General features: G+C 39.1%; 1 protein-coding gene and 1 pseudogene across 1 annotated transcript in view; one reads left to right on the top strand and one right to left on the bottom strand.

Annotated features, from left to right (window-relative positions):
- Positions 1-10486: 10486 nt before the first annotated feature.
- LOC118625134 lies at positions 10487-10955 on the bottom strand (annotated as a pseudogene).
- Positions 10956-15394: 4439 nt separating this feature from the next.
- NBEAL1 (neurobeachin like 1) overlaps positions 15395-18353 on the top strand; it is a 201847-nt gene continuing 198888 nt past the window's right edge. The window contains exon 1 of the mRNA XM_036253508.1: positions 15395-15501. Within this exon, the coding sequence (XP_036109401.1) occupies positions 15451-15501 (51 nt within the window). The 5' untranslated portion in view covers positions 15395-15450. The remainder of the gene's footprint in view (positions 15502-18353) is intronic.

Raw genomic sequence — 18353 nt, 5'->3', positions numbered from 1 at the left:
GATAAGTCAAGTTAATTTTTTAAATTTATTTTTTAATCCTCACCTGAGGATATTTTTTCTATCTTCAGACAGAGTGGGAGGGAGAGAGAGGGAGAGAAAGGGAGAGGGAGAGAAACATCCAGGTGAGAGGGACACATCGATTGGCTGCCTCCCACCCTGACCAGGGCTGGGGACGAATCACAACAATCTTGACCAGAATCAAACCCTCCACTCATTGGTCCGTGGGCTGACGCTCTAACCGCTGAGCCAAACCAGCCAGGGCGAGGATAAGTAAAGTTTAAATGGAGTTTTTTTGTTTTGTTTTGTTTTTTAAGTAACCAATTCTCCCAACACAATGAGATCTATTTTTCAACTTTTAGGGATACCCTTGCAAGGAAAGTGTAGGTTGTAAAGAATAGGGGGTTTGTTATGTTATGAGGAAGATATTATTATCCACATTTTTTCAGATAGAGACACTGAGGTTCTCTCTTTTTTCAGCTCTCAATGTTAGGGCATTTTGAGAAATATTTATACTTAAAACACTAGAATATTAAACTGAAAAGAAGGAGCAAAATTTTTTCGATCACAGCAGATGAATCAAGTAGTTAAAATTTCATAGATATAAAACAAATGAATAATAGAGCATTTTGTGCAGTATATTAGTATTTACTATATTTACATAGTACAGTTACTACTAAATGTAATACTGCAAGCATTATAAAAATTTACTCTAAACTGTGTTTTTCTACATTAATCTTCCCTTTAGATATTATTGTATTTGATTAATGTCTTATAGTAGTAACAACCATACAAATACCTTGCAAAGTGTTGTTTAGTTTGTAGAGAAAAAAACCATTACATATACACACTATGTCATTTGATCTTTATATTTCCCTTATGAGATAGGTAGGATTTATTATTCAGTTTATTTCTAAGTATTTTTACACGTCGTTTAACTTTTCTTCACGAAATTTCTGTAATAGAACCAAATGGAAGTATTATTTTCCTATTTTATAGCTGAGAACACTAAATTGTAGGGAATAAATGACATGTTTATTACAGGTAAAATCATTTGGAAGTGAAATTACATAGACAATCATTTGGAGTAGTCTTCTGATACTTAGCTGAGTAATCTTAAATTATGAGGTTAGATAAGCAACGACTATTAAATCTTAGAATTTTAAATTTTTTTTACTTTCCCTAGCTTTGTGTTAATTCTACTCATATGCAGGACTGAAAGCATTTATTTTATTTTGTTTTTGTTTTTTTATCCTCATCTGAGGACATTTTTTGTTCAGATAGAGTGGAAGAGAGAGAGGGAGAGAGAGAGAGACAGAGACAGAGAAACATCGATGTGAAAGGGACACATCGAGTGGTTGCCACACACATGACCCAACCAGGGCCGGGGACAAACTGCAACTGAAATATGTGCCCTTAGTGGGAACCGAACCTGGGTCTCTCTGGACCACAGGCTGATGCTCTAACCGCTGAGCCAAACCGGCCAGGGCTGAAAGCATTTATTTTAAAGAGAAAATTAGCAGAACAACTGAATCACTTGTTATGAGAGAGGAATTGTATTCACTTATGAAGAATTGTGTAGACTATTTACATAGATATAAAATTAAACACAGTGAGTGACATGTTTAATCACTTATTTTTGAATAATGTACATGGAACATACAATACAAGCCTTAGTGTTTCAAAAAGTCATTTAAAAGGAACAATGACTTGCTACCTAGCAGCATTCACTTCCTTTTTAACTTGCCTGCCCTACCCTTTCCCAAGCTATGCATCATTTGGACTGTCAACAATGGTGGGAAGTAAAGGTAGTATTCATTTAACATATATATACTTAACTTAGCTCCAAAATATGACAATAGATAACATTTATTGAGTGCCAGATGCTTTTTATTTATCAGTTAATACTCACAACTGGCCTGGGTATTATTATCTCAATTTTATGGAAGAAAAACAAATTCAGAGAGATTAAATACCTTATCCACGATCATGTAGCTAGGAAACCCAGAATCAAAGATCTAAAACCAAGACTTCATTTTACTCCAAATTCTGTGTTGTAACAAATTTGACTCTAAATTAAATAATTCATGAACTATCAAAATTCATTGTAAGGAAAGTATGCTTCCTGCTAACCTAAAGAATCCCATGTATAAACTAAAAGGTGATTCTTCAGTTAAGGTATTTTAGGATATGCATTAATATATTAGTGTGGTAACTATATTTTTTGCAAAGTAGTATTAACAATTTATTTTCAACCACTTTGATCTTTGAAATCCCTTGCAAAAAAGTATTTAACATTATAAAAATGTAATAGGAGGGACAAGAACATTGTTTCTGAGCTACTGTCTTAGATTTTGTGTACCAGATAGTTCAGAGGAAATTTTTTTTTTTTTTTTTATCCTCACCCAAGGACATTTTTTGTTCACGTAGAGTGGGAGGGAGAGAGAGGAAGAGAGAGAGAAAAACATCGATGTGAAAGGGACACATCACGTGGCTGCCAACTGCAACCGAGGTACGTGCCCTTAGTGGGAACCGAACCCGGGTCTCTCGAGACAGCAGGCTGATGCTCTAACCGCTGAGCCAAACCGGCCAGGGCAGTTCAGAGGAAATTTAAATTAAAAAGCTAGCGTTACATTCTATTGTTCATTCACATTTAGAGCTCTTTAGATTTCAGATCTTCTCTAGTTTGCAAAGACTTTATATTATGAATGTATGTTAAATTTTGTCACATACTATATCTATTGAAGTGATTATGTGGGTTTTCTCTTTCAGTGTGCTAAATTGGTGAAATACGTAGACTGATGTTCAGATCTGTACAGATACTTCAATATAATTTTGGTACGTATGTTCTGGTACACATGCACACAGTTTCTCCAGCCTGTATATGAAGTAGTGTTTGGTTGGGTCACTGGATATTCATATTTTTAGCTTTATCTGATAGTGCCAAACTGATTATACCAGTGTATACTCTGACAGTGTATGATAATTTCAGTTGTTTCATAACTTTAACGATACTTTTTATTGTCAGACTTTCTAATTTTTAAAAAGCTGATAAGTATTTAGTGTTTTTAAAAAAATACTTTTTCCTTTATTGATTTTTAGAGAGAGAGGAAGGGAGAGGTAGAGAAAGATAGAAATATTGATGAGAGAGGACATTGACTGCCTCCTGTACATCCCCCACTGGGGATTTGGCCCACACTGGGCATGTGCCAACACTGGGAATCAAACCAGCGACCTCTTGGTGCATGGGTCGACGTTTAACCACTGAGCCACACTGGCTGAGCTATAACTTTTTTTTTTTGTCCTCACCCGAGGACAGTTTTGCATAGAACTAGAGGGAGAGAGAGAAAAAGAGAGAGAGAAAGAAACATTGATGTGAGAGAGACACATTGACTGGCTGCCACCCACACAACCCCAACCAGGGTGGGGACAAATTGCAACCGAGGCTCGCGCCCATAGTGGGAACCAAACCTGGGTTCCTCTGGACCACGGAATGATGCTCTAACCGCTGAGCAAAGCGGCCAGGGCTACAATGGTTTTTAATTGTGGTTTGAATTTGCATTTTCTTAATGGCAACTGAGTTTGAGTATCTTTTTAATATTTGTCCATTTGTATTTCCTTTTCTGAGAATGGCCAATTCAAATATTTTGCCCATTAAAAAAATTAGTTTATATTACTTATTTGTTGGAGTTCTTCATATATTCTAAATAAAATTCTTTTATCAAACTATGTGTTGCAGTCCATCCAGTGTTGCTCAGTGGTTGAGCATTGACCCAGGCACCAAGAGGTTGCCGTTTCAATTCCTGGTCAGGGCACATGCCCAGGTTGTGGGCCAAACCCCCAGTGGGGGGCATGCAGGAGGCAACCAATCAATGTTCTCTCTCATTGGCTTTTAGAATTTCTTGCCTTTTTTTACTATAATCTAGTCAAGTGGAATAATTGCTTTTCTTTCTTTATCCCTCTCTCATGATAAACCATACATAAGGTACAATTTACCATTTCAACCATTGTTAAGTGTTTCGTAATTGCCGTTCAGTACATTCACACTGTTGTGCAACCATCACCATTAGCCATCTCCAGAATTTTTTCTTTTCACACTGAAACTTGATCACCATTAAGTAATAATTTACCAATCTACACCACCCCTAAGTGGTTCTTTTATTTTGTTTTGTAATGAAATGATCTTTCAATATCCAATAAAATATCAGAAAGCTTTTAATGGGACCAAGTGGGTAACTGCAAACAATAAGAAAATATAATTAGGAAACTAGGCTTTTGTTTCTTTGTTTTTTGTGTTTTTTTTTAATCCTCACCCGAGGACATTTTTCCATTTTTCACTCAGATAGAGCGGGAAGGAGAGAGAGGAAGAGAGAGAAACATCGATGTGAAAGGGACACATCGAGTGGCCGCCACCCACACGACCCAACCAGGGCCAGGGACAAACTGCAGCCAAGGTACATGCCCTTAGTGGGAACCGAACCCGGGTCTCTGTGGACTGCAGGCTGACGCTCCAACCGCTGAGCCAAACCGGCCAGGGCGGAAACTAGGCTTTTGTGATGCCATTGCTATTTGTAAAATTATTCAACTAAGGGTATATCTTTTATAGGGACTGACTGATTTGTCATTTGGAAACTTAAAAACTAAATTGAAAAAAAAAATTGTCTTTAATCGTCTAGTCTCCCTCTTAATTTGTACTGAAACAAGCTTTTGTTTCATTCATACTTATTTCTTTAGGGCACTATTTTCCATCTCTTTATTTACTGTTGGAAACCATAATCTTCTTGATCTAGTAATGTGTTTCATCATGATGAATCATGTGATAAACAAAAGCTAATTATCCTTTTGGCAAGAAATAAATATGAGAATGAAATCACCTTGTGTGAAACCCATTATAATAAAAAAGGAAAAATGGTAAACTGTGAAGTACTTTTTTGCTAGTTTGCTGATCCTCACCCGAGGATATTTTTCCATTGATTTTTTAGAGAGAGTGGAAAAATGAGGGACAGAGAGAGAGAGACAGACAGACAGACAGACAGGCAGACATTGATTGGTTGCCAGGGCCGGGGATTGAACCTGCAACCCAGGTATGTGCCCTTGACTGGCAATCATCCCATGAGTCTTTGGTCCAAGGGCTGATGCTCTAACCACTGAGCAAACCTGGCCAGAGCTGTACCTTTTAATCGTTGTTAAGTTAACTGCCTTTATTATGTATCAAATTGTCCATTTAACAAGGAACTCCCTGTTCTGAGATCTATTTTAAGTGTTTCCTATTTGATTGCTTTTACAGTTTTGGTGTTATATCAAAAAGTGAGTCACAGTTATAGTGATTTACCCCTGAAGCTCTAGATCTCATAATCTTTTTTTTGTATGTTTTTTTCCCTCACCTGAAGACATTTTTCCATTTTTTGTTCAGATAGAGTGGGAGGGAGAGAGAGAGAGAAACATTGATGTGAAAGGGACACATCGAGTGGCTGCCACCCACACGAGCCAACCAGGGCCGGGGACAAACCACAACCGAGGTACGTGCCCTTAGTGGGAACCGAACCTGGGTCTTTCCGCACTGCAGGCCAACGCTCTAACCACTGAGCCAAACAGGCCAGGGCTAGATCTCATAATCTTAATTCCAAATAAGCTGATAATTATTAACCCACTTTATTACTCAAACAGAAAAAGTAAAAGGAACCAATACATCAAACAAATATACAGATTAAAACACTTATTCAAAAAACTGAAAACAGTGCCAGATATGGTTCCTAGGAATGCTAATAGATTAATGTCAGAAATAGAATATATTCTTTGATTTTTACTGTGTAAAATGTAGGGAATAAACTCAGAGATGTGGGTGACATAGCAGACACGAGTAGAGATTACACAAAGGTTTATTTTTTTTTCTTTTTAATTCTTAATAGTATTGTATTGCACTAAGAAAGAAATACTCCTTGTTACATAATAAGTAAAGAAACCCAGATATTGATTAAAATGCATTTGAATTAACAATTGAATTTCAAGAAAACTGCTTTCTTAGAACAAAAAATCTCTCCCAGTCTCAAAATTTTATTTTCTTCACAGGAAATAAGGATTTAAGAAGAGAAAATGTTAATTTTAAATAAAAATTTCTTACAATTTCCTTTTTGTTCCTGATTAAATAATTTTTCTCTACTGTAGACTGTAAGTCTTAACTTTCAATTAATTTCCCAGCCACCATAGAAAGTTTATTATACATGAAAGCAAAGTGGTTTTCTTTCATGTTTCAACTGAATTTTAAGTACTATATTTTGTCTGGTGGAGGGAGTGTATGATTACATGTTGCCTTGGGAAAGATATGACAAGGTCTAGAACAAATATAGTTTTCCTTGTGTCATGTCCCTACTTGAAAACTCTAATTTTATACAGAATGAAAGCTAAATCATTGAGTCCACAATAGGACTAGTTGCAACCAGAAAGGGGACCAGGCGGGAGTGGGTCAGCCTATGGCCGGCCTGTATTGTGTGTGCTCTTGACTTCCTGCAGCAAAGATTTCACAATGTTAGTTCAGGTGTTTTTGAGAGGATGTTTATCAACTCTGGGGACATTGAAACAAGGAAGGGCCTAGGATAGAAGAAGCAATAGGAGAGAGCCTAGGTGGGGCTGCTTTGGCTCTCAGAAATGTAGGAAAGAAGTGAGCTAAGGCAGGGCTGCTGTCAGCTCACTGGAGAGTGAGAAAGAGGAGGCTTTGGAGGGGGGCGGTTTAGCCTGGGATGATGAATAGCCACTGCCCATTGCTGCCCTGTTTGCAAGTTTCACGGGATCCCTTAGAGTTTAGGTGTTCATCTTGAGGGTTTAATTTAAAGGCTGAGGTCTCAGGGAAGGATCTCAATAGAATAGTCATCAACTTTTCCAGGTGTACCCTTTTAGGGTGGTGGTCTCCACTGATTGGTTGGCACCAGGGCAGGCATCATTAGTCATCACAGGTCCTGGCCATTGCTTACCTGGTTTTGCTGTTTTTCTGGGTCTGGAGCCGAAATGCAACTGAGGCCTTGATGTTATCTCTAGGGAGGAAAGGTCAAGGGGGTGGGGGTGGTCTAAACACTATAACCAACGATATGGAAGGTCACACGGGGCACGCCAATTTTGCCCATTGCTAGGCACTTGGGACTTTCTGTCCTGGTAACCTCTGTCTGGCTGTAAATTGCTTGATCAGTTTGCTCAGCTATGTTTTCCCATTCCACTTGCCAGGGAATTTTCCTAGCTTCTTACTATCCTGTCTCAGGTGGAGCATTTTTAAATTTTTTAAATAAAAAGTTGGAAAGAAAAAAAGATATCAACTGCCAGCCTGGGAAGGCGACAGTCAAAGTGTGCAACTGTTCTGAAATGCCTTTTGTTAGCCAAGAACCAATATGGCCTGTTTTGGACAAACCTTGAAAATGTTTATTTTAAAAAAAAGATGACAAGCCCTGGCTGGGTGGTTCATTTGGTTAGAAAGTCATCCTGTATACCACAACATTGCAGCTTCAATCCCTGGTCAGGGTGTGTACAGGAGGCAGCCAATTGATACTTCTCTCTCACACAGATGTTTCTCTCTCTGTCTCTCCCTTCCTGTTTCTCTAAAATCAATAAAAACGTGTCCTTGAGTGAAGATTTTTTAAAAAATGACAAAAAAGAAAAAAAACAAAAACAGAGAAAACGTTGGAGATGTCCTCAGTTTCAATAGGGCACATGCCATTAGGGCTTTTTGCACTAAAGGATGAACATGTACTGGTTTATGTGAACAAGCCATTTTACCACCAGACTTGCAATGCCAGTTTCCTCTACTGCAAATAGTGTTCTGTGACAAAAACAAACACAAGAAACAGAAAATGAAATATATCCAGCTAACAAGAAAAAAACTTATTTTTCTTATTCTTAATTGACCTAACAGATAATTGTTCAAAATAATAATAGCAAGAATATATTGAAGTAGGTATGTATTAAGCAACACATTTCTAAGTAACACATGGTCAGTTAAATCTCATGAGAAAACATTCTGAACTAATGAAAATTAAAGTACAACTTATTAAAATTTGTGAGATACGGTGCAGGCAGCTCTTAGAGGGAAATTTATAGCATTGAACGCATTTATGGGAGAAGAAGATCCAAAATCAATCAGCTAAACAAACTTCCACCTTAGGAAACTAGAAAAAGAAGAACAAGAAAATAAATAATAAAAATTAGAGCAGAAAAAAATGAAACTGAAAAATGGGAAATCAGTATTTAAAGTTAACAAAACCAAGATGTGATAAGCCTCTAGCCAGGCTAACTGGAAAGGTATGGATTGAGTCACGATGGCCAGGACAGAATTTATGAAAGGGAAATTCTGGTTGAAAAGCAAAAACTTGTTCTTATGTCCTCAGCTCTGTCCAAGGGAAACTATAGTCTGTCTAGCACAATTGAGTATTTGCCTCAGTTGGTAGGTTTCCTTTAGTGGAATGATTGCATGCAGGTTGTTATACATACAAGATGTCATTACCCATCAAGTTAATCTAATTTACATGCTCTAAATCATGATGAAAAAGCAACCCTGAGATTTCAATTTACTTCTTTATTTTTATTTTTTATTGCTTTTTAGAGAGAGAGAGGAAGGAAGGAGAGAGAAACAGAAACATTTATGAGCCAGAACATTGGTTGGCCACCTCCTACATGCCCCCCACTGGGGATTTGGCCCACAATTTAGGCATGTGCCTGACCAGGAATCGAACTGGTGATGTCTTGGTGCGTGGGTCATCGTTCAACCACTGAGCCTCACCGGCCAGGCTTAATTTACTTCTTTATGTAATTCTTGCTATGGGGAGCTAATGCTCTGACTGAGAGACTTGAATAGTCCAATTGTCTTGGTAGATGTAATTTTCCTTGTCAGTAATTTAGAAACATTCTAAGGTTTGTATCTGGTGAGGTGAACTGAAACTCCCAACTCTGCCATAAAATGAAAAACTATTTGAGCACAGGACCATCCAGTGGATTTAGGTAGAGCAATATCAGTTCATGAGTTTGCCTTTAATCATGAAAATGAGGCCAGAAATATGATTTTAACATAACACAGCCAGGTTGTTTTAGAAGGCTGCTAGGTAACAGTCTTATTAAGAAAATGGGGTTGTCTTTAGGAATGTCAGAAGAAAAGATGACTGTAGCTTCACTGGTGGAGAGACACTGACGAGAATTGGGAGAGGTAAGGGTACTGGGGATTCTCCAGCAGACACATCTTATTTAAACCTACACAGTGAAATATTGTGCTTGTTTTTTTATACATTGTATAAGATAAAAATTAACAAAACAAAGACCTAATTCCTAATCTCCCCCTTGTCTCTCTATAATCTTTAAGCACAAGAACTGTTTAATCCTTCACTGCAATTCAGTGTGTGTTTCATCTGATGAAAAATGGAAAGGAGATATTAGAATGGGATAATCTTTGTTCATAGAAGTTTAATGGTTACCCATCTTCCCCATTATTAGAATGATTAGATGGAAAAGAGAATCAATTAGCAGATTCTTCAGAGACAATATAGGTAAGTTCCCTGACTCTCTCCTCTTTAGTACATAGCTAGGGACCTCCTATGGAACAAAAAGAATGGACCTGCCACACAGGTTACATGCATTAGTCGTCTGTGAGTTTACTAGGGTAAGTCAGAGACCTGGAGTCTTCTTACTGGTGATAAAGCTGAGGACTGATCCTGTGATGTGAACATTAAAACAAAATACTGCCACCCTTTGTGTCCCTACAGGAACATCCATGTGTCATACCAGATGATGTATTTATCTCTTCCTAGATGTAAATGTAATGGTGTCTTGTTTGAAGATTCAGTGCCTACAATGTAGCAGTTGATTTGGGTTTGTGTCCTAGATTACATCTCTTCAATGTCTGTGTCACTAGTCACAAGGGGAAGGTGAAGAAGATAGAATAGATGGATGCAAATCTATCAGCACTACTCCAAAGCAAAATTCATCTTATATTAATAATGGAACGTTAATACTCAAAATATAGACTGTGGATCAGTAGCATTGGCGTTAGCTGAGATATGAATACACCTCCGATCCACTGAATTCCAGACCTACTGGATGAAAATCAGCATTTTACCGATTCCTGAGTTATCTGCATGCAATTGAAATTTTGGGAGGCAGATATTGAGAAGCAATGTGTACAACATTTTCATCTTTGCTTATGGACATGTATTTTTTTTCAGTGTAAAATTTTTTTTTTTTTAATCCTCATCCGAGGACATTTTTCCATTTTTTGCACAGAGTGGGAGGGAGAGAGAGGAAGAGAGAGAGAGGGAAACATCGATGTGAAAGGGACACATCGAGTGGCTGCCACCCGCACAACCAACCATGGCCGGGGACAAACTGCAACCGAGGTACATGCCCTTAGCGGGAACCGAACCTGTGTCTCTCCGGACCGCAGGATGCTCTAACCGCTGAGCCAAACAGGCCAAGGCTCAGTGTAAAATTTTTATATTAGAATTAGCCAGCTGGACTCAGTTTAGATGATCCCAGTTGTGTTGGCAACAGCCAAAGCATCATAGTCAGGAGCCAGTCGAACATGTGCTTTCTTCTCGCCATCAGGCCTGATCAGGGTGTTGACCTTGGCCACATCAGTGTCATAGAGCTTCTTCACAGCCTGTTTGATCTGGTGTTTGTTGGACTTGACATCCACAATGAACACAAGTGTATTGTCTTCTATCTTCTTCATGGCTGACTCTGTAGTCGAGGAATTTGACGATGGCATAGTGGTCAAGCTTGTTTCTCCTGGGTGCACTCTTCCAGGGATATTTAGGCTGCCTTCGGAGCCTCAGTGTCTTAGGCCGAGGAAAGGTGGGTGATGTGCAGATCTTTTTTGTGTGGCTGTGGACGCCTTTCAGCACTGCTTTCTTTGCCTTCAAAGCCTTTGCTTTGGCTTCGACTTTAGGAGGGGCAGGGGTTTCCTTCTTCGCCTTCGGCTCCATCTTCATAAAAAGGGTGCATGTGTTTTTTTGATATAATTTACAAATTGATTACATTTTTTTTTTTTTATCCTCACCCAAGGAAATTTTTCCATATTTTGTTCAGATAGAGTGGGAGGGGGAGAGAGAGAGAGACATCGACGTGAAAGAGACACACTGAGTGGCTGCCACCCACACAACCCCAACCAGGGTTGGGGACAAACTGCAACCGAGGTACGTGCCCTTAGTGGGAACCGAACCCAGGACTCTTCGGTCTGCACGTTGATGCTCTAACCGCTGAGCAAAACTGGCCAGGGCTATGGAGTTAGTCTTACGATGAGTCCAACATGCTATAAACGAACAGTTTGTAGTGGGAACAGAACTGGAGGTAGACTAGTACAGATACATAGTGAAAGAGATAATTTATTTCTTTCATTATACTGTCTTCAAATACCGCCTACTGTGTATAAAACACTATTTAAGGCCCTGGCCAGTTTGGCTCAGTGGTTGGAGCGTTGGCCTGCGGACTGGATAGTCCCTGGTTTGGTTCCTGCTAAGCGCATGTACCTCGGTTGCAGTTTGTCCCGTCCCTGGTTGGGGTTGTGTGGGTGGCAGCCACTCGATGTATCTCTCTCACATTGATGTTTCTTTCTCTCTCTTCCTCCCTCTCCACCTGAAGATAAATGCAAAAATGCCTTTGGGTAAAGATTAAAAAAAAAAAGAAGACACTATTTAAGGACCTGAAGATATAGCAGTGAATAAAGTCATATTTTCATGTTTCTTGCATTTTATTAGGGAGGAACTAATAATAAACAAAGAAATGTCAGCTGTTAAATGCTATAGTGAAAAAGTAGGGGAGAAAAAGGGATGCTATTTTCTAATGAAGGATCAGGGAATGCTTCACAAAATGTCTTAGTCCATTTGGGCTGCTCTAAAATAATACCAGACTGAGTCATTTCTAAAAAGAAATTAATTTTCATAGTTCTGGAGACTGGAAGTCCAACATTAGAGTGCTAGCATGATTGGAGGAATGCCTTTTTCCAGCTCCCAGACTTCTCCTTGTGTACTCATAAGGCAGAGAAGGCTAGGGAGCTCTGTGAGATCTACAGATATCCCTCGTTTATTGCGGTTAATCCCTTCCAGACTCTAGCGGTTGCACTTGGCGTTGAAGGATTCCTGGGGTGCTCGAATACATAGGCCTACAGTCCATACATACAGTAATTTTAATTTTAATTGTAATACAGGGGTGTATAATTGACTCAAACAACTGAGCGCATACAGTATGATTTTCACTGTCTCGATGAACTTTTTAATGAGTATATTGGGAAAAAACGCGATAGAGTGAAGCCGTGAAAGTTGAAGTGCGAAGTGGTAAGGGTTGACTGTATTTTATAAAATTCCTGGTTGGGAGGTATGCCTGGATTTAGGGCTAGTCCCCAGTGGGGGGGTATATGGGAGGTGGTCAATTGATGTTTCTCTCTCACATTGATGTTTCTGTCTCTCCCATCCTCTCTAAAAAAATAAATAAAAATAAAAACATATTTTTAAAAAAGCATTAATCCCATTCACGGGGGCTACTCCCTGATAAGTAGTTTTCAAAGGCCCCTACCTCTTAATACCATCATCTTGGGGGTTAGGATGTCAACCTATGAAATTTGGAGTGCACAAACATCCTGAATGCAGGAATGGATAAGTGGATTCTTGAGCAGAAACTTGAAGATTGTGTGTGGACATCAGGGGAAAGGGCATTTCAGGTACAGGGGCAATTTATGTAAAATCCCTGAGACTGCAGTGTGCTTTGTGAATTTGAGAAGCAACAAGGAAGCCATGTGTCTGGAGTGAAATAAGGGAAGGCCAGGATAATAGAGAAATTAGGGAAATGTGGGAGGAAAACACAGGTCCTTCCTGGCTGTTTTAAGTAGGATGGGAAGCCACTGGAGAGGTTTTAGCAGAGGACTGGCATCTTCTATGTTAAAAAATCTTTTATTGCAATGGTGAAAGTCATCCATAGGTGGGGAGAATGCCTAAGTAGGGCAGGGAGAAATATTGCCTTTACAATAAACCAGAAAAGATTTAATGGTAACTCATTTCAGGGTGGTAGTGGTGGTGATGTAGAAAATGGCTGAATTCCAGATATATTTTGAAGATACAGTTGAAAGTGATTGAATGTGAGGTATATGTGATAGATGGCAAGGATACTTACTCCCTAGATTCTTGGACTGACCAGTTGTAAAAATGTAACTGCTAATTACTATAATGGGGGAGTCTAGCAATCAGAATTCCTCACTCTCTTCCTAAAGTTTTCACATGCCTGCTTGACAAGAACAGATGTTGAAAGGCATAATTTGCAAACAACTACTCTAAATTAATCTCAACTCAGTCATCTTGGAGTGAAAATACCTACTAATAGTAAAGGAATGGGCATGTCTGTGTCCCAACAATCTTTACAACGGTGAAACTTGAATTTCACCTATTTTTCACATACCATATGTTGTTATTTTTATTTTTGTTGTGTGAAAAACCTAAAACATTTACTCTCTGGCCTTTTACAGTTTTCTGACTGTTGGTATACATGAAACAAGACTGGACGATAGCTGGTAACTTTGAAAGACTGGTGATGGTATGAAGTGGGGTTTCATAATATACTAGTTTATTTTTGTAAATGCTTGACATTTTTCACAATAAGTTTAGGGGTATTAAAGGCGAGTAATCTTATGAGTCTCCCCACTCTTAAAAAACCTTGAAAGTTGTCTGTGTCTCGTATATGCAGCCAGTTCTCTTTTGCTTCTTTTCTTGAAAGAGTGAAACCGGTTTGAAACTTTTAGCGGTGCTAAACTAAGCTTTTCGCGCTCGGGCGACGGGCAAAGTACGAGGCATAAGCATGTGTAAGGAAAAGGATTTTTGGGGGGTGAGGTATAGCAACAATTGTCTGTTTTCGCATTAATATATACTACCGGGACCAATCCCCCTTTTACAAGAAATCCAAAAACACACATTGTCGTCATTGTAGTGCCCTCCGATGACTCCCGGAAATAACGCCATTAGCCGAACGCTACGTCTTCCGGACCCCCGCAGTGCCGGGGCGTGGACGTCAGCACGTCGGCCCCCCTGACACGTCCAAGCCTGGGAAAAGACCAATTGGAATGGCGCCAGCCGCCGGATTTTCGGGAGACAAAGAGACTGCGACTGCGCAAGTATGCTGGAGCGGGGCTTCAGGTCGCCCCGCGCCTCCTCAGCACGAGCAACCAATGAACAGCGACTGCCCCAGGGCCGAGTAAATTTTCTGAGACGGGGATGATTAGCCGAGGGGGCAGCCCCGCCCCTGGTTCCTCCCAGCCCTCGCCCCGCCCCGCGCCGTCGCAGCCCCGCCTTCCTCTCCCGCCCGCCGCCTAGCTGCGGGGTGACTCGGGGCTTCGGGTTGGTTAGGGGGCGAGGCAAGTAAGTTAGACGTCGGCCTGTGGCGTCGGCGCAACTCCCTAACGTGAGCGCGGTGAGAGCGAGTGGGTCGTAAGGAAAAGGGGTTTGCGTGGCAGAAGTGGGAGGGCCCCGGGGGCTCGGTGGTGAGCGCTCTAGAGTGAGGGGCGGCTGTGAGGGGGCGAGGTTGACTCGGGTGTGTCCCGGGGCGGTCGGGCGGGCGTGGATAGCGGGTGGGAGACGCCGAGCTCCCTGCCCCATTTCCAGAGCTTTTCTTGGCAGCGTGGCCCACCAAGTTTGCCTCTCTCGGTTGTCTGCGATGCGAGGAGGAAATGTAAAGATCTCCGAGAACACTTGCAGGCTTTGCCGGGGCATTTACCTTGCCGTGCTGGCGTGCGCCTTTCTTCCTGGATGGGGAGAGGTGGAGAGGCCAGGTGGGCAGGTTGGTTTTCACCCTTCGAGGATTGTTGAAACAAACCAGGAATTCCTCCGTCTCCACCCCACGCCCTACCCTGCAGCATAGCGACAGACATTCCCAACGAGATTTAGGCAATTTATGTCAGTAGTAAGTGTACTTTTTTTTTTTATAGAAAATATGAGTGGGGATGTCGTGTTGCAGCTTATTATCACTGGATGCATTTTTGGTTATGAGCACGTATCTTTCTGAGTCTACCCTCGAGGATCCTGACTATATTCATGTGAAATACTATTGGCTGTAATGTTTTTATGAAACACACGTTTCTATGAAACCTAACTGTGAAAAGCTTATGCTGTTGTTTGTGGGAAGTGAAGTAGATAAATATCTCCAGTTCTGATAAATCTAAAATTTTTAGTTTGACCTCTTTTTCAAGCAGATACTTGCATATATTTCTCTTTCACAGGTTTATTTAATTGCCCAACTACCACTGATGAAGATAAGTTGGAGTAACTGCTGAAACTGAATTTTATTGACCAGAAGACAGTCCATTTATTTCACTTCTTTTTGTTTTCCCTTCTGCTTTGAGCTTTATTGTAACAGCTGAAAAACTTGGAAAATAAAATGAACATGCTGTGGTCTTGAACATAATTTTTTTTTTTGAGGAAAAATTAAAGTGCCAGAGTGAAAGCCAGAATGGCATCCAGAGAGAGGCTCTTTGAACTTTGGATGCTTTATTGTACAAAGGTAACAGATTTCTTTTTATTTCTAAATTTTAAAATACTTTGTTATAAAATTTTGTGGCAGGCGTTATTATCACTTTATTTAATGGATAATAGTGTACTTATTGATAGTAATGACGCAAAATTTAAAAACATGGGATTTGCTGTTTTCCTGTTTATTCAGGTTTTAATACATCATGCACAATACTGTATACTATTAAAAACTGTAGGGTGTGGTTTTTATTTTGTCTTCAGTGATCCAAAAATTATATTAACATTAAAATGAAGTAAAATTGACCTTAAGGGAAAAATAAAATGTTTTAATTTTTGTTTGTGCTTTTCTTTTTCTCCCACAAGTGGGAGGATAGAGATATTTTCACAAGAAGAGCATTAAGCATTTTTCTTATGGTTAACCTTTTAAGTTGTATGAAAAAGGTTACTGATTATATAAAAAGATTTTTGATTTGAGGTGGTTACTCTAAGCTTGCGGTGATGATGTTAGGACCTGATGAGTATTTTTCTCATTTGATAACAATAATCCTGTGAGATGGGTATTGTAATTATCACCTTTTACTGATGAGAAAACTGATGCTGAGGTTAAGGGGGCTAGTGAGTAGCAGAACTCAGCTGGAAACTCAGTATTGCCTGATAAGTCCATGGTCATATCCATTATGATTCCTTTATAGTTTTGATTTTGTCATTCAAAATTAATTTTCTCTTTTTGCCTTTATGTGAATTTTTACATGTTAGCTTTGATTTTAGGTTATTGGAGGAGAAGGGTACTACTCAAAAACAACTTTTTCAAGTTAGGAGCTACATTATCTCTTTGAAGATATTGGCAGTGGTCAGAGAAACATCTTTAGTCTACTTAAGTTACTTTAGGTCTGTGTGGTTAAGTTTTCAAGTCTCAGATTCTGTTTCTGCATTATCCCTTCCGGCTCCTTTTTTATACTTTCAGCAAGTTATTCTTTAACAGTTATCTGTAATATTAAATTTTAGAGGTTACACTGGAATTTTCTTTGACTTTCTGGTTTGGTATTTCTACAATTATAGAAGGACATATACTTTGAAATGTTTAGTATAGATTTTTAAAATAGCTTTTAATCTTAGGGTAATTTAATGCCAGAAATGTCTTTTTAAAAATAGACCACACTGCCAATATAAAAAGAATTCAAATCACCAGATACTTTTGAAATAGTCACTAACACATGTTAGCCAGAAATTAAAATGCATTTTAGAATGAATACCTAGTGAGTTATTTAAAAATATATCAAACTTATTAAGTTTTACTATTTTCTGAATGACAAAAGGTAAATGGGGTTACATTGTCTTATGTTTCTAGGTTGAGTTCATGTCTTATTTAAGTGACACTGTGCTAACTGAAAAGATAGTATAGTTTATTGACCTACACAGAATTTTATTCTAAATGACATTTAATATAAATGTACATCCTTCTGTTCATTAAAATCTAAGTAAATAGTAATGGAAGGCCCTTCACAGTCAAATTATGAAGCCTATTCTTGGATAGGAAGATAAGTCCCCTTTTTATGTTTAAGAATTTATATCACTTGTGCACTTAAAATATTTTTCAATTGTTTGCAAAAAATTGTTATTTAATATAGTGATCTTGTTTCACCAGTTCATGTGTAAGCTGCTTTAAACTAGACAACTTTTTTCCCCGCAAACACCTTGAATTCAAGTAGCTTTCAAATAGTACACATCATGCATTTAATAAGTCTGCTCCATAGTGAGGATGATTACCATACACCCAGTTCTCTATACTTTCTAGCTTTATTGCTCTCACTCTTGCATATAGCCCTTCAAGCCACCTGACTTTTTTTCACCTTACTTTTAACACTTTTTTTTTTTTACACCTTTGATGGGCTTTCAGACTACTTCAGGACTGCTTAGAACTTCTTTTAACTTGGATCCAACTTGGATTTATTTCTGGGCTTGCAATTGTGGAGTCTAGTTTTGACTTTGTTAGTTTTGTTTTGTGACCTTGAGCAAGACTTACTCTTTGGGTCTCAGTTTTCTCATTTGTCAAGTAGTAATAGTATGTGTGTATAGGGAGAAGGCTTTTCTAACTCACCATTAAGATTTTTTAATATTTGTTTTGACCTCTGAGGGACATGGAGTTCTTTTGTCCTTATTCTATGGAGTGTCATATAGAACTTCTTAGTTCATCTTTATGTTTTGAACTTTTATTATGGAAAAATTTGAAGCAGTCACAAATTGAAAAGATACTATAGTGAACCCTTTTTGTATCTGTCACCCCGCTTCAGTAATTATCCATTTATTTTCAATAATGTTTCATCTATAACCCTACACTACACTGTATCTAACCCTGAATTATTATTTAAAAAAAATTTTTTTTTTAAATCCTCACCCAAGGACATTTTTGCATTTATCTTCAGATAGAGCAGGAAGGAGAGAGGGGGAGAGAGAGAGAGAGAGAGAGAGAGAGAGAGAGACAGACACACACTGATGTGAGAGAGACACATCGAGTGGTTGCCACCCACACGATCCAACCAGGGCCGGGGACAAACTGCAACCAAGAGAGAGAGAGAGAGAGAGAGACAGACACACACTGATGTGAGAGAGACACATCGAGTGGTTGCCACCCACACGATCCAACCAGGGCCGGGGACAAACTGCAACCAAGGTATGTGCCCTTAGCGGGAACCGAACCTGGGACTCTCCGGTCCACAGGCCAACGTTCTAACTGCTGAGCCAAACTGGCCAGGGCTACCCCTGAATTATTTTGAAGCAAATTCCAGACAACATATGATCTTATCCATAAAGATTTAAAAATAAATTCTAAAATAAGAACTCCTAAAAACATAATCACAATGTGATAATTCTTTAAATCATCAA

Source organism: Molossus molossus, unplaced genomic scaffold (genome assembly GCF_014108415.1).
Source record: "Molossus molossus isolate mMolMol1 unplaced genomic scaffold, mMolMol1.p scaffold_m16_p_11, whole genome shotgun sequence".
In the NCBI taxonomy this organism is placed as follows: Eukaryota; Metazoa; Chordata; class Mammalia; order Chiroptera; family Molossidae; genus Molossus; species Molossus molossus.
This window is presented reverse-complemented; position numbering and strand designations above follow the sequence as displayed.